Source organism: Battus philenor, unplaced genomic scaffold (genome assembly GCF_028537555.1).
Source record: "Battus philenor isolate CCGP_79_NKW_IND1 unplaced genomic scaffold, ilBatPhil1.0.hap1 SCAF_20, whole genome shotgun sequence".
NCBI lineage: Eukaryota > Metazoa > Arthropoda > Insecta > Lepidoptera > Papilionidae > Battus > Battus philenor.
The window spans coordinates 298,876-316,843 of record NW_027181683.1 but is presented as its reverse complement, the minus strand read 5'-3'; the positions used below and the strand labels follow the sequence as shown (position 1 = coordinate 316,843).

The 17,968-nt window shown below is 33.5% G+C and overlaps 1 protein-coding gene across 1 annotated transcript in view; it reads right to left on the bottom strand.

Annotated features, from left to right (window-relative positions):
* The window catches only part of LOC137922636 (scavenger receptor class B member 1-like), a 102,794-nt gene that overhangs the window by 77,415 nt on the left and 7,411 nt on the right, over positions 1 to 17,968 (bottom strand). The window contains exon 2 of the mRNA XM_068765629.1: positions 6,837 to 7,013. Within this exon, the coding sequence (XP_068621730.1) occupies positions 6,837 to 6,855 (19 nt within the window). The 5' untranslated portion in view covers positions 6,856 to 7,013. The remainder of the gene's footprint in view (positions 1 to 6,836; positions 7,014 to 17,968) is intronic.

Below are 17,968 nucleotides of genomic sequence, written 5' to 3'. Positions count from 1 at the left end.
CACCTTCAAATAGACAAGACGTTGATATGTAATATTCTTTATATACTTCTGTCTGATTCAGAATGTTTATTCTATCGAGAACAATAACTATATAACTTTTTTTAAATTAATTTTATTTTGTATATTGCTAATATGTTCTATTATGATATATGTTATAGCAAAATTAAAATTCCTTTTTTGAAACACGTATAATATTTATGACCGTTGAATTCAGGCGTGGGCAGAGCGTCGGCACAATTCTTAGAACCAGACCAGTATAATTAGTTTCACATAATCGCAAGAGTTATAACGCCTTGTTTGTTCATTTATAAATTTAATAGGACATAGAGGACGCAAATGGACGAACACAAGGTCAACCTTCGCAACAGGGGAAACGAACAATTTAGTTTTAATTGCATACTAAGTGTACAGTTCACAACAATTCTTATTACGGAAGCTAGTTATCATTGAGGAATATATAGTCTTGCTCGTTATTTCGATCATCCTGTAGAGTTCATATTTTTTAACCGAACTTACTGCTGTTTAAATTTCATTTGCAGATTCCGGCTTATCGAGGCGCAACCTATCTCTTTTACGGTAGTCAAACTTTAGGATTCCTAGAGCTTCTGCTATCAATCTGCCTATAAGTTAAATGTACCTATATATAAAATTACTACTTCCCGTATGTTAACAGTTGCTATTTTGATTATTTGAAAACACACGACGAACGTTGTTTTTACATCCAAGATGGCCGACAAAAGTAGTGCATACATCATTTGCCGCATAGTAACTTTGCTATTAATTTTCTGCAGGCGTCGATTTTTTATATTATTTTTAAATAAATAAAAACAGTTGAGATATAAATATCACAATCTATAAATATAATTGAAAGCATTATATTTTTGACGTTTTAATGATTAGATTGGGCGTGTCCGGTTTAACATTTTTTTTGTTACTGACCAGAACTTAGTAAGATATTATGACCTTCAAGCCAAAACAAATATAACATATTGCATAATTAAATATTTCAAACGATATGTATGTAGCGTGCAAATATTTCATTATTTATTCTGTCAATATCTATGTATTGGAATTAAACACGCGCCATTTTTTTCAAAATGGCGGATAATCAAAGAGATTTTTTGCATTCGGTTTATAGTATTGCTGTGGTCATTTCAACCAAAGCGCTGACGGACTGCAATTACTATTATCTGTAATTAGAGATAGCTGGTTGATTGTGAATGAGAGGATTTAACCTTTAGTAAGTTTAATGCTCAATAGTAAAATATGAAAAATAAACCGAAGTCGTATTATTTTAAAGCGAATGAGCTACATTACCCGGCAATAAATATTGCACATCGACCTTTGGAAAGAGACGATCGGCTAATTTAGGCTTCGTAGAGCGTTATCTCTTTCGCACGACTGACAAAACGTCGCATAGGTAGTGTGGTACGGTTTCAAATAAATATTTAGGGTTTTTAATAATTTAAGGACTATTTCGAAAAATCATCTATTTCCATTCTAACAACACGTGGCCCGTTAAACATATTTATGCGACCACACCACGCCTTTCTAAAAATGAATTTATTTTTTCAGCTATCTGTCATCAATATATTGTTATAAAATTAATTATAATAAAATGACAGTACATGCTAAAACGAAACTATTAATTAATAAAAACCACAAAAAAAGGAAAACTGTGCAAAATTTTTAATATAAATTTTCAATAGTTTTTGTTTTTCCGATCTTATATTGTTTATTTTTATTTTGCATTAAAATTTTTATACTTGTTTATTCTAATGTTTATTACAAATATAATTTTGTTAATTATTATTACATACATTACGTGTGTTCCGTCGAAAATTAAAAAAAATAAATTGGCATATTTATTACAAAAAAAAGGTTGCTCACCGCTGGCCTGTTCAACTGACAGCGTCAACACTATCAGAGATTTGACAACTACGTCGATTCAACAAATCACAACTAACTCTGTGCCGATGTAATTTATTAAAACAAAAAGAGGTTACATATTTTTTATACCAAACAGATGTCATAATTATTTTTATACAAAGTCTCACAAGGACAGGATTATTAATTTCACATGAAATTAATTTAAAAAATCAGAAATCAGATATTTCACATCGTATTGTAAATAGCAAAATGTGAATCTTCTTACAGCGTCCAATATAACTATTAAAGATGTAAGATGTTTTTATACAAAAACATGAGCATTTATCGAAATGTTTTCGCACGTTTTTACAATTTAAATTCCTAACTTTTTAATTATAGGTATGCGGTAATATCTTTCGAAGGCCGTTTACATACTTCACTTCGGCATTTAAAAAAATTAAAAAAAAAAAAGGTTATTGCAAAAACATCATTGTTAACAATTGATTCACAAAAAAACATCACAAAAAGTGATCATCTTAAAAGCTGATAGATACACACAGAGATCGCAATGATGACCGGCCATGCGCTGCCTTCATACACGATGCGATGTATGACGTTACGTTGAAAGGCTTGCGGAAACAGGATGTCCACGGGCTAAAAACTTTACTCTGGCAGATCGTATTACAGTTACAATTTGTATGTGGTGACTGTAGCGTAGTGACTGTAGTATAGTGACTGTAGTGTAGGGCTTGTAGTGCAGTGACTGTAAAGTAGTGCTTGTAGTGTAATGACTGTAGTGCAATGTCTGTGATGTAGTTACTGTACTGTGTGACTGTACTATGTGACTGTAGTGTAGCGTAATGCCTGTAGTGTAGTGACAGTCGTTTAGTTACTGAATTGTAGTGACTGTAGTACAGTAATTGTAGTGTAGTGACTGTACTGTAGTGCAGTGACTGTACTGTGAGACTGTACTGTAGTATAGTGGCTTTACTGTGCGACTGTACTGTAGTATAGTGACTGTACTGTGTGACTGTAGTGTAGTGTAGTGCCTGTAGTGTAGTGACTGTAGCGTAGTGTAAGAGTGTGTTGAGAAGCGACGCGAATCGAACCTGATTCGTGTGCGTGCAATGGTATCGTAGCGTAGGATCCTAGAGTGGAATTTATTTGAATTCCGCTTTAAGAGCAGCGAAACCCGTATTCAGCGACTTCTTGCTACCTGAAATAAGTCATCGGTCGACTTAGTAGGGAACCTATCCACGTCGACCTATAATTCTGTTGTACTATCATCAACGTTTCAATCGTAAGACATCGACTATTATACATTGAACTCCGATGACCCTAACAAGGTTTCTTATGGGTGAAGTCGTACGCTTGCTGGTCTCGTCTCCGGAACTTGAAGGCCCTAACGGAGATTTGTTATACGTGCTTTCGAATGACTTTTTGGTACCGGATTTTCACTGCTACCCAAAGAGTATTATTCTTCTTTTTACTGTAGAAACAACCTTTGTATTGGGTACGCAAGGACAATATTTTCAATAGATTTTTATTTTCGTTCTAATTTTTTATCCTTCAAGCATCTTTCACACTTCAGTCTTTTATACGTAACGTTTTATAAGTAAGAAAAGGACCAATATTTAGCCACTTCCGCACATGCAGTGGTAGTCGTGCAACAAAGTGCACCGCCCGCCAGCCCGCTGACAAATGCGGGGCACTCCACGGGACATCTTCAGGAGTTATGTTACACCGATTAGTGCTAATCACAGAGTCTAACGTTTTCTATCATTCCTTTCCATACTTTATTTTACTTTTCCTACTACGAATTTGATTACGCGAGTTTGTGGTTCCAGGATGCAAGAGTACGCCTAGTCTAAGACCTCTTTTAAAGTTGGGAAGGTCGAGGGCTCCCGGGATCCGCAAAGCTCTTAAATCACTTAGTTGAACGCTCCATGGGGTGACTAAGCATACGGGCTCCCACGAGGGGAACTTGGCTTGGGACGATTGACCCTAAACTTAACTCCACACAGCAACACAAGCTCGATTAAATACCCAAACAGAATCATTACAAAAATCCATTTCACTCGCTTACCAGAATAATAATACATAAATATATATTCTAATTTTAAAAACCGTTTTAATTTTTTTAATTTGAATTAAGAAGGAATCTACTGTAACGTATCATACTGTGATCGTAATAGAAACGTGACAGGCAAGTAAAGAAGCTAAAAAAATATTCTTGTGAATCACCATAAAATGTCCATACGATATGCATTGTTAAGTAAGCTATGTATAATATGATGAAATCTATTATTAATTTAGAATTAAAAAAAAAATATTTTGTATATGAGAAGAATGCAGAAGAACCTAAGTTGATGGAACCTAGAATCACATTGAGGTCCAATATAACGGCGATCCTAACTTAAAACGACGACTTTGTAGTATGTAACGACCCGTGCTGAGGCTTTCTAGGAGGCCATCGAGCTTTGCTGCCTTAAAAGAGGTGGCAGGCAAAGCGCTTAGCGCCTTGCCTCTTGGACTCGTGAAGTCTGCAAATGCCATTTGGTCAGCGAACCAAGTTAGATCCAAAAAATGTATTTCAAGGGATTATTTTACTAAAGAAATACGTTGGTAACATTTTTCAATGGGTTAAAATGCCATAAAGGTATATCAAATTTGGTTGTTGGTATTCGATGGAAATTATCTTCGACTAGAAATTGTTGAGAAGGCGTAGACGACAAACTTCTACCTAAGTTATTCCTGGGCAATTTTAATAAACAAGTCATGTTAACTACGGGACATGGGCTTCCACCAAAAAGTTCAAAGACCGTCTGTTTAAACCAAAACGTAAAAGGAAAAAAAAACAAAACTACCAAACAATTGAATATTTTAAACTTTAAAAACAGTTACTTGACTTTTTTATCCAATCTTTGTCAACTTAAGTAGAATTATGTTTACCTAAGCACGTACAATTGCATACACGTTTTAATGTCATAGAATCTAAGCAAAATAACTTAATGTTAACCACAGTGAGCCATAAATTATAACTTAGCATAGTGGGCCTCGTGTTAACGGTGAATCAGATAGGTTGTCTCGCTCTAAGCGCATTAGAAAACAGCGTGCGAGAGAGACGGGATGGGGGAATCCCGAAGGTTTTGCGGTCAAAAATTGCGGATGTTTTTCAACGGAAAGTTACTGTGATTGCATTCGTTTAGAACTTGGATACCGAACACTGTCTGCATTGAACGGAAAATTTGCAAAATATTGTTCAAAAATTAAAGATTGTCAAAAAAGAGCAAGTTCAACAGGATACCCACCCACTTTGAAAGGATTATCAGAAAAAACATTGTTCAAAAATAAAGAAATTAGAGATAGTTAAAAAGACCAAATTTAACAGGATATCCACCAACTTTAAAAGGATTATCCCAGGGTGCAGGCCACTTCAAACCGGTCTTATTGAAAACCTATAAAGAGCAACCTAAGTCCAACAATGGGAGTCCTGCAGTACTATAGTCCTTATATATAATACTATCTGGTTCTTTTCCTACTTCATCTTTTTAGTCGATGGACGCCCACTACCAGGCATAGGCCTCCGCTGCCCGCATTCAGCTACTTGCTGCCACCTTAACCATGTCATCTGTCTACCTAGTGGAGGTCCTGTCCACGTCGCGTCTACCGGCTTGTGGTCGCCATTTGAGAACCTTCGGACATCGATTGCATAAGCAGTGTTCCCTGCCACTTAGTTTTTTTACATTTAAAAAATATAATTTTACGCTCAGGATCGTAAATAAAAACATCGATTGACAAGCGATAAAGATACTTATCTTCTATTCGCATTGAGTTGTTAACTTACATCGTCAACTTAGCCACGCCTTATTCAATTAGAAAGCCGTGTTCACATTGACCAATCAAAATAATTACTTACGTGCAGATATAACTTAAGTGTTTTCTAATTTTGTTATGGTTATATCATTAACTTAAATTGGCTATAGACTGCAAGCCTATATCTTCAGTATTATAAAGGTTTACGAGGTTACTTAGAAATATTATATGGATGATTTTTCAAGTGTTTATATACTGTGTATAAAAGTACGGAGCCATTATAAAAGCTTCTCTTTAAGGGATGTATAAGTTTGCAATGGAAGTGAACATAAGTTTGTCATATCTTTGTCTAAGATCCATAAAATTGATACCTGTGTACTTCCTTTGTACCTCTCATTTTCGTGTAATTTCACTTAATCATCACATAACTAATTTATAAGAGGTTACTGAACGAAAATTCACAAAAAAATCTTATCACAGTATGAAGGATATTTTAAATGATAAATATTGAAATGAATTGCTCTGACTGCTATATTAAAGATATTAAACAAAAAAAAAATGTGGTAGTTAATTGTAAGCTCTTTACAGAGATGGGACATTTTCAACTTTTAAACTTTTTTTTGGTTGGTTAATAATATTTACTGTACACGCTACAAAATATACATAGTTGCATTACAGTAAAGAAAAAGGTGCTATGGGTGGTCTTATAACACGAAGTAATTTCTTCCAGACAACGACAAATGACTAATTACTGAGTTCTAATGACTGAAATAATAACTAATAATGGAAATTATGACTATTAACTGAAATAAGGTCTGATGACTGAAATAATGACTAATAATGGAAATAATGACTATTAACTGAAATAAGGTCTGATGACTGAAATAATGACTAATAATGGAAATAATGACTATTAACTGAAATAGTGACTAATGATTGAAGTAATGACTATTGACTGAAACAATGACTAATTACTGAAATAAGGTCTGATGACTGAAGAAATGACTAATAATGGAAATAATGACTATTAACTGAAATAATGACTAATTACTGAAATAATGACTAGTGACTGAAAAAGTTACTAATGGCTGTAATAATGATTAACCATCCAAACAGTATTTAAAATAACATTAAACTTAAACTTTACTTACGATTGAACGAGAACACCATTATATCTTCTTCAAACTTAACACTTAAATCGACTACTTAACATACACTTAATTAACTGAATATATATCGTTATAAACTCGAATTTCATTTATATTCACAACAACAAAGTTTCTATTGCACAAATAGGCGTTATCACGTTTAATCTACTGGCGGAGTTCCTGAAACAAAAGAAAAAGGTTAGAAAAAAAAAGAAAAGAAAAAACTTGTGTTTTGTTTTTTTTTTGTTCTAGACAGGTATTGTTAACCATGCAATACATTTGGTCTAGAATTTTCACAGTAAATAAGCTAGAAGGTTCCTCGATAGCATTGGCACCATCAGTTGCATTTTTTTTCCGGATTATAGCTGGACTGGACAAAAGGACTCATAAGGAACTCGGCTTGGGAAAAGTGAACAGAAATAAAAACCTTCTGACTTTGCTGAGGATTATTCTCAGATCAGGATGTATTTAGAACGATTACAGTTTTAAAAAGAATGATGGTATTATAGAAGTTAAATTTGATTATAGATTCTGTCAAGTTGAACTATTCCAACATTTATTTCGTGATATAACAAATAATATTATTGATTTGCGTATCAAGGATTGTCAAAGCTCATAAACAAGTTTCCAGAGGATGAACAGCAGTATCCTCTGCGTACCACATTACCACACTACGACCGCCAAGTCATCTACCAATGGTATATCCCCCTAAATATATCTTTGAATGTGGCCTATGTGCAGTGGGTGTCTATCGGCTGAAACAAGTGACTTTACTTTGTACAAATTTTCGTCAAATGATAAGGTCTTTGCTTGCGATAGCATCGCTACTCTTTTGGAAAAAGAAGAGAACCGCCACACTTTCTTTCTCTTTCCGTATTTAATGGAATCAGGCGTTACTTTGCGGAAGTCCATCCTAAGTAAGAAAAGGACCAATATTTAGCCACTTCCGCACATGCAGTGGTAGTCGTGCAACAAAGTGCACCGCCCGCCAGCCCGCTGATAAATGCGATTTGTGCCAAACACAGAGTGACACTAATTGGTGTAACATAACTCCTGAAGATGCCCCATGGAGGGGTGAAACACGTGTTGAGAGATTAAGCGGTGGTAGTTGTGTAATTCGCATTGTTTGCCGCATGCGCATTTATCAGCGGGCTGGCGGGCGGTGCACTTTGTTGCACGACTACCACTGCATGTGCGGAAGTGGCTAAATATTGGTCCTACTCTTACCTTCTCTTTCCGGTTTTGTTACAAGGTGTTAAGTGACATAATAAACCCGTGCACGAAGACGTTGAAGTTTGAAGAATTGTAATATATCGAAATACTTAAAATTTTGAAAAGAAATTGTTATAAAGAAAATAAAAAAATTAACAGTTTTGTATAAAATAACAAAAAAACAGAAAAAATAAAGGAAAGAAAAGTAAAAATAGTTGATTGGAAATGTATATGATTGAAATTTGAAGAAATATTGTAAGGGATCGGAGGCAATGCATGAATATAATGTAATGCTGTGAGAATGATAGAAATTGTGAAGGATAAGAGACAGAGAGAGAGAGAGAGAGAGAGATGGAGTGAAAAAAATCATTGTGCAATACATCCCTATCCCAAAAATAAGTTAGGGGAACGAGAGATCCCCTATAACAGTGACCATAAAGAAAAAAACTTTGGTAATAGTTATAGATGATAATCTTGTATTATGATAGCAATAAAAATAACGTCAATACTAGATATAAACATATATATAGCTTGTTATACATTCCTCTAAGCTGCATAAAATTTAGTTATTCTTACTTCGATAGCTGTGTATAGAATTACAATATTCTCGTATAATGTATATTAATAAAAAAAAAAATATTATAACTATTGCATATTTAACATATGTTAAAAACAGATTAATTTATTGCAAATTAATAATTACACTAACACTTCCACGCGGCCCCGGCTGTGATTTTACTCCTAGGCATTCATCGTCATTCATCAGCCAACTGATACAAGCTCATTGCAAAGTAAAAACCTCCCCCAAAAGTCTTTGTCCCCCGTTTTGTGTGAAATGTGGAATAGAACCTTGATTTTACAGAGGTTGTATAATTTTTTCAGGTTTAATTTTTTAATATGTCTTCTTCTTTATTTAAAAATTCTAACATTCTTTACATATCTTTTAGATATCTCCATTCATTTCTCAACATAATTCCTAAGGTATCACATCCACCAAAGTTAACTTCGATGAATGGTCTTTCTATGTCGTCTACTATATCGACAGTCTACCTAGAGAGGACCTGTTCAAGCTGCATCTCCCATTTCTTGGTCGTCAGAATCTTTCTGCTCCTACGGTCATGGGTTATCACACACGAGCAATTCTTCAAGCTTCGTCAGTGACCTTGGTTCTTCTGTGAATCTCCTCATTTCTGAACTAATTAGATATATTAGATTCTAATATTTATTACTCAAAGTTCGTACTCAAGAGTTCATAGTGGACGATCTTATATAAATAATACATATTGTTACTGTTTGTATGGATTTAAGATTTTTATCAATAATGTATATATTAGTTCAGCTAGACGATAATGGATGGCGCTACTAGTCTTTTACATTGGTGCATAGTTTTCCTTTCCTACGACTAAGCAAATCATGCTTGGGCGATTGAACAATGAAAAGTTGTGTGGTTCTCACATCCAAAGCGACAATTGGTGCATATTAAAATTGGTTAATATATCAAACTGTTTTACTATTGTTGGGAATTCGTCTTTTTTATTCAAATATAAATTCCGTTAGAATCAAATTGCTAGACAACTTGTTAATACATATAAGTTAGCTGTATGGTTATTGCCTGTGTTCAACTAAATATAAAATTTAACTGTAAGGGATGTTAAATTCCCTTCAAAGCACGTTCCGATTTATGAGCGCGAACAATGACAATTTCTCTAAAGACCTACTAGATGGCGCTAGTCAATAAACTTCACGTCGTACTGATTGACCGACGTTTTGTTCTCTTTAAAACACTAAAAATCACTCTGTATGCGTGTAATATGTGTTCCAATAAATAATTATATATTACAAAAATTATGTTTCTATCTTTCTGGACCTTACTTTTTTTATGGCCCTCGCTATTGGGGGCCTCTCGTACTCCTAACTTTTTGGGATCAGGGACTTTATTGTTCAATAAGTTTTTCAGTCTTTTCTTTATTTATCGCTCTCTTTCACGCGTCACAATATCTTTCATTCTTTACTTTTGTCCTTCACAATATCTTTCGTTTTGCTCTCCTGGACCTTACTATCCTTACTTATAGATGTAAAAAATTTAAAAGGTTAAATACTCGGTTGTCATGTATTTACAATAATTTTGATACTTTATTGGAATCCAACTAACTACTAACTTCTAGTGCTACACAATCTGCAGAGACAGATAGGACAGATAGGAAACAATAATTAATTTTAATATGTAGTAATCCTAATTTTGATAACCTCTTTCCTTATTACCTACACAAAATTACGTTTTCTTTTATTTATGAAATCATTTAATTTTGGAAAGATTGTATCGTTAATTGAAAAGGATTTTTATTCAAATCCTCTGAAAGCTTTTACACGTATAACCAATCATCCTGTATATATTCGTATGTATTATTAGATGTACTCTAAAAAATAAAAATTGTACAAGTAGACGGACAAACATTCATATTTATATGTCATATAGATGAATATATTAACATAGCGATGTAAATTGTTTAATGAAAATTATTGTTTGATTTATAACAGTTGATTTTGATGGCTCGCCGACCAGTTTTGAACACGTGATGTCGATCTATTAAGTTTTTTTTGGTAGCAATATGAGGACGCATGGGAGCGTGTTCAACAACAGAATTCTGATATTTCAACGGAAAATTACCATGTCTATTTATATTTGTTAAATAATTTATTGGAAAACATGTATGTAATATTATAAAGATAGTTATTAATTGTACAATCCAACTTAGTTGAACAGCCTTAGAGAAATATCTTCTGGTCTAATATCCCTCTATACGTTAAGACGAAAGTCTGCGATTAATTTGTGCCTTTACTTCTTCTTATTCTATTCCGCCGATGGACGACCACTGCAAGTCATAAGCTTCCAGTCCTGCGCTGACCACGCCCAGCGACTTGCCGCGGTCTGAACAAGTCGTCGGATCACCTAGTGGGCCTGCCCACGCCTCGTCTACCATATCGTGGTCGCTCGAGAACCTTAAAACGTGCAATTTTTGGAACTGCGTCTGTGATGATTCTTCTGCCGACTCTCTCATTTCTGTTCCGATCTCTCAGCGAAACTCCATAAAACCCTTTCTTTAACTCTAGGTGATATTGAGCTTTCTTATGATGCATGTCGTAAGTGACCACGTCTCGGATCCTTATATCATCACAGGCAACATCATTGATCACAGCTTCGTCTTCAGACATTGCCGCACTTTGGATAGAAAGAGATTTAGGAGGTTCCCGAACTCTGCTAATTGGAGTTGGATTCGGCGAATGATCCCTTTCTCGAAGTTTAACTTACTTTTTGGTTACTTACGGCACAGAAATGTGGTTCCTTATTCTGAGCCACATTGGCTAACTCATTCATGGAGGGGGCTATACTAGAGATATATTTATGATATTGGATTACCGATTTGGACATTTAATATAGGCTTTAATTGAATCCTCAACTCTCAACTCTCGCGTTCAAAATAAGCTTAGCTGTCTTTGTAATTAAAAAAGTAAGACAATTACCAAATTTTAAATATATATTTTAATACAGCTCGACTTATATATTTTAGTTATATCCATTTCGTTCTCGCTTACGGGGCAGTACTGCCGAAATTAATTATCTATTTATTTTACAGAAAAGACCAGTCCGGGATATTTATATTTAAAAATTAGAGATTCTCCAAGAGATGTTTTTAAAATACTCTAACGGCTGATGCGCAATACATTAAAATAACATATTATTTATGCGACATTATTTTAGTATCTTACATAATGAAGAACGACAGACACATTATAAACCCTAGAAATAAAAATAAACTAAGAATGCATAAATTTCGTCATCAACAGTTGCTATTTTAAATGAAATTTAACAATTGTTCACGTGTACATTATAATATTAAGCATGTAAATGTGTCAACAAACCTGGCTTCACACATTTCGATCTACTAAAAACTATTGAATGCTATAATAAGATTTATTTAATAATATACTATTGAGTTTAGATTTAAAACTAAAAAGAATGGTCTGAGATATCTTGTTTAATTATACTACTGTTTACGAATATCTTCGAGTATTTTATTGTGCTATATTTGCAGCTTCGGATGTGGACACTCATCTTTTTACTGTCAAATACAAAACAAATGTTTTGTATTTTGTATTGTTTGGAAGATGTTAATGATGTTAGTTCTGAAGCTTTTACAGCTTCGTCGATTAAAAGTTCATGGAGTCCGTGAACTACAAAACTACTTTATGTTAAAAACGGTTTATATTAGTAGGAAAAGAAAACCATCAGGCATGGTAAAAAACTAGTGGCTCCATCTGTTATCGTCTTGCTGATCTAATAACCGAAATTATCAACTAAATTGATAATCATTTTAAACAATAATATATACACGTATATTTAAAAAAAATGCCGATAGTTTTGTTTCTGGTCGGCACTTCTCAACAGATCGTTCCGAGCTGGTGGTTGCTCACTTATAATGTTAAAGTAATTGAAGATTTCATAAGCGCATGCAAATGCATGTTTTAAAGAAAAGTATTTTAAATTTGAATTTAAATTATAAATGAGGATATACGTCAAAGAAATTAACGGGTTTTGATCAGCGGATTGTGTCAGTCGCAGTGGGCAAGTCACATAGCCAGCAGAACGATCGCTCCGGACTTAATGTTCCGGAGTGGAGAGCACAAACCAGCAAGCGCAGCTTTGGAGGTCAAGTTGACCTTGTTAAGGTCCTATTGGATATCTTAGTATAAATGTCGCGGACGTCATGTAGTTGCAATGACGAATAGATTTTGAATAAATACATTTATTCTTTTCGCCTTATAACTCGTTTACTTTTTGAATTTAATTAATACTTAATTTATTTTTTATCTGTATTCTTTGGACGTGAATCTCTAATTGATCGTTGCGTTTATGTAAATATATATCGCCTGTTTAAGTTCAATAAATGTAAACAGATGTATTATCTTAATTAATAAATAAATTATAATAAACATGACATCAAAATAATAATTTTAATGTACAAATTGATAAAAGAAATTGAACATGGGTTTTTAAAATACTTATAAGGAATACCTTCCTTAGTGAATATCTATCTTTCTTCTTTTAAGCCAATGGACGCCGACTGCGAGGGCCTACCTCAAATTTCACCACCATGCCCCGTCCTCGCGACCTTATCTTTGTCATCGGTCTACCTAGAAGGGAGCCTACTCGCCCCGTGTCTACCTGCTCGTGGTCACCACTCTAGAACCTTTCGGCTCCAACGGCCATCATGCAACTTCATCGTAAAGAGCAGGCCTTACGTTGACCATGAATCATATGCTCTCAGACCCCACCACTAGTTACGAGAAGGCGATGGCGGGCAGTGCAAGACCGGTCATCTTAACGAACTTTGCAGGAGGCCTATACATTGTAACGGGCGTGCGTTGGATGAATCTGAAGCTCATCAGGAAGAACTGAGACTTGCGATCGTAGTTCATAGGTTCGATTCTCGGGATACATTCTAATATAATCACACTTTTCGCATTGATTACATAGAATCGCCACTGCTTACAAACAATTTTTATAATGATATGCAGCAGTGTGTTATGCGTACCATAATATCACACTGCCACCACACTGCGATCGTCAACCCGCCTGCTAAGCGTAGCTATTATGATATATCCCCCCATAGATATTTCTGGGGGAGGCCTATACCTCATTGTAGACATTTATGGAGTGAAACGACGAATGGCTAATGACACATGCATCTATACAAGGTGATTGGACATAAAATTCTTGATATCTTTTAAAGGGGAGAGAGAATGCTTCCTCAGCTACTGCAGGAAGGTGGTAATAAATGCAATAGGTAAAAATAAATCGAACACTAAAATATAGAAATAAAAGGAATATAGTAGTACCAAAAATAGTTTAATAAATAGTATAATATAAGATGATAATTACAAAGAAAATACGTGTTTAATATTTGAACAATAAATAATGTTGCAAGATAAAATAGTAAGGAAACCTAGAATGTAGTGGTTGAGGATGGATGTATGGCTAATGGAATGAAAGAGAAAGACTGGGAAAATTGTAGAATGAAAGAAACAGTACGACAGATAAGATAATATATGAAAGAGAAGAATGATAATAATAAAAAATATGAATAAATTACTAGAATTTAAAAGTCCCTGTCCCACACGAGATAGGGGAACGAGAGGTCCCGAACAGCGGGGACCATTAAATAAAAGGAAGATTATCTTTAAAAGATATACATGGGTTTTCAATCAACCTATATAAATTGACTACATTAAATATATTACAATTATTATTTTTTATATTAATGCTACATAACAATAACACCTGGCTGCAAGATGCAACGATGACAGATGCAAAATAATAATTAATTATAATACATAGTAATAATTAAATTTATTATAATTATTTAATGTTTATGAAATTATTGATTTTTAAATAGAGAGATGTACGTACATTCACCACTTCCAATCTTTTACATCTAAAATCAAACACCATGTATATATTTTGTCAAATAAAAGCGTTCTGTAAATCACCTAGGTTGATAGACTTTTACACGAAACGTATACGTAACGTATACGATATAAATTATAATCTTTAATACTGACCGATTTATAAAACAGGCTTCTTCATATATTTCTCATCAACTGTCACGTTATATAAAGTGTTGTCTTTTATATCTAAACACAGTTAAACTAGATTAAAACTATATTAGCACTGCACATAACATCACAATGTCATTTTAACTGAACGTAATAACTGCGGTTATTGCACTACCCCCCAACTCAACTGTTTATATATCAATGTTATAAGTTACCTTGTATTTTATAAATATTAATAAATTTACTTGGGTGTTTTTACATAGTGTAACATATTGGTCAAATATTCAAACGTGGTCCAAGGGAACTTAATAATCTATTTCCAGTCTCCAGAAATGTTCAAAAAGCTTTCATTGACGGTTCTTTAAGAATAATAATACTTACGTGTTTAGTGAACCCATATTTTATCAAAAATGCTGCGAGATATTAATAAATGAATGCTGTCTCTCAGCGCATTAGGTCTTTAGGGAAGGCTGCATAAATCGTCTATCAGCCAGTATGATAATGAATTTTGTTTAATGAATTTTAATGAAATAATTTTATTATTATCTATATATATATATATAAATGAAAGTCTGTCTGTATGTCCTTTATATATTAAACTATTCATTTGTTCATGTAATAATCTTCAGCAAAGTTATTGCGCATGAGTCCACAAAAGTTTCTAAGTTAGTATGACCAAATTTTGACAGATGGCGCTACTGTCATGATGAATTTTAGATATCGCCGTGACAGTTCTTGATGTCTTGAATCAAATGATGACGTTTCGAGTCGTGGGTGATATTTCTTCAAATATATTTTAGTAGGTTGCACCGCAACAGGGTAAAGCTATATTATATAAATATAAAAGTGTACACGGGTGCCTACAAAAGAGTTAGGAATTTGATAAAGCCAAGAGAATCTTATGACAAGTTTGTCATCTATTTAAATAAATATAATTCAAGTATGTTTCTAAGCGCGAGATTCGACTGCGGTTCGTTCGATTCCGTCAATTGTTTTCTAGTTTCCTTGTTGAGTAGTGTACTAAGAAGACTGAAGAAAATATAAATACATTTTAAAAACTTTCAAGTTTAACAGTTTTTTGATACCCATATTGTGGTGGTTGTGGAAAAATATGTACCTAGTCCGCCATATTGGATCAGCGTCCATCTTGAATTTTAAATTTTGACATAATCTTCGTGTTTTCCTAGTGTAGCCCTTTCATTTGATACCCATATTGAGGGGGTTAAGGAAAAATATGAAATCCTACTAAATAAAACCGTTTAAAAATGAAACATTTCGAGGAAATTTCGTAAAAAAGGGAGGTTCCCTTTCCTTTTCCTTTGCTAATTTATATGTTATTTTTTAATACAAAACTTACAAAGTTTTTTAATATAAATAAAACCGACTAATTTGTAGTAAACAATATCCAAATTATGTATAAAAAAAATGACATATCATCGTCACCAGAGCACGTTGGGCAAGGAATATGAGAGGCAGTAGTGATCGAAGAAGGTAAGGATGTATTTATATGTTTACAAAACCATTTACAATTTACAATTCTGATTTTAATACAATGGCGTATAAATCACTGACTACCGAATTTAAATTCAAACACGAAAAAATTATTCAACACAAAAAAATATTATGGCCGTGTCGGTCAGAGATGCGGAACGTGAATTGAACATGCTATTCCTTTATCTCAATATATGCTTTTATTAGATCCGCAAATCGTTATTGAATAAATGATTAGCGGATTATGTGACGTAATGAAAGATGTCTTCCAACATTAGCGCTTTTTATTGCAATAAATTAAGCGAGTTTAACACCAATGGAGACTTGTTTGACAAAAACACGTTTAACTCGGAGATAATTAAACTTTTTGACGAACAGACGCACGGCAAATGTTATTGATAATCCTACCAACTTGAAAAAGGAATTACCTGCCTTCATAATGTCCGGGAGCTTTAAATGACAATTTCACTTTAATCTTTGATCACAGCAGCATTTATGCATAAATATATATATATACAACCATATATATGTATATGTATATGTATATACATATATATACATGTATATGTATATATACATATATATATAAAATTTCCATGTCACAATGTTAGTTACCGTACTCCTCCGAAACGGCTTGACCAATTTTTACCAAATTTTATATGCGTATTCAGTATGTCTGAGAATCTGCTACTATCTATTTTCCATACCCCTAAGTGATAAGGGTTGTTCACCCCTAATTTTTTTTAAGCAAAATTTTTTTTGTTTTAATTTTTTAGGATACAGCATACAAAAATACACACATTTTCATCTCTCTACAATGAACACTTATTTTTTATGTGTTAATTAAAAACTTTAATTTTTTTTTTGCAAAACGACGTTTCGACGATCAACTAGTATATATATATATATATATACTAGTTGATCATATATACATACATACATACACAAATATATGTATATATATATATATGTGTGTATGCAAATATATATATGTATGATGCGAAAATTATTTTAATCTTAATTTACCTTTTTGTAATTTTTAAGTAAAGTTATTATTCCTTTAGAGATCACCTTGACACCTTGCCGTATCGCAGTCTATTGAATAGCACGGAAGGTTAAGGATTTAATCACCAAGTAAAAAAGGTCGCGTAGAAAATAACAAAAAGTTAATTTTGTGTTTGTATGAAAATTATATTCATTTTTAGTTTATATGCTTTTATTTTGTTATTTGTTGTAATTTCGAGGTGTAGGCCTCCCTCTAAGTTATTTATAAGGGGATGTATCATAATCGCCACGATGAGCGGGTGGATTAGCGATCGCAGACATTTTGGCACGGTGGCAGTTGTGTACTTCGCATTGTTTGCCGCATGCGCATTTGTCAGCGGACTAGCGGGCGGTGCACTTTGTTGCACGACTACCACTGCATGTGCGGAAGTGGTTAAATATTGGTCCTTTTCTTATTTAAGATGGACTTTTGCAAGGTAACGCCTTTGCTATCACTCAGCAAAAGGTTCATAAACATCATAAATTTTTTTCACGGCTTGTTTTGCATTTATTCCTTTTTTAAAATAAAATTTTGTAATGCATATAATTCACTGTTTCCTAACAAGCAGCTCACGCCCCATAAATGATGTAATTGGAAATTAGACTCAATTTTAACTTTCGTTTTAATATAAAAATTATGTATGTTACATAGGAGGAAGAAATACAGATCTGGTCCCTTCAATATATACACTCATTTAAACAGAAAGAAATACAAGTTAAAAAGAGTACAAAACGAAATTTTATATAACTTTATTTTTAATATAAAAATTAAC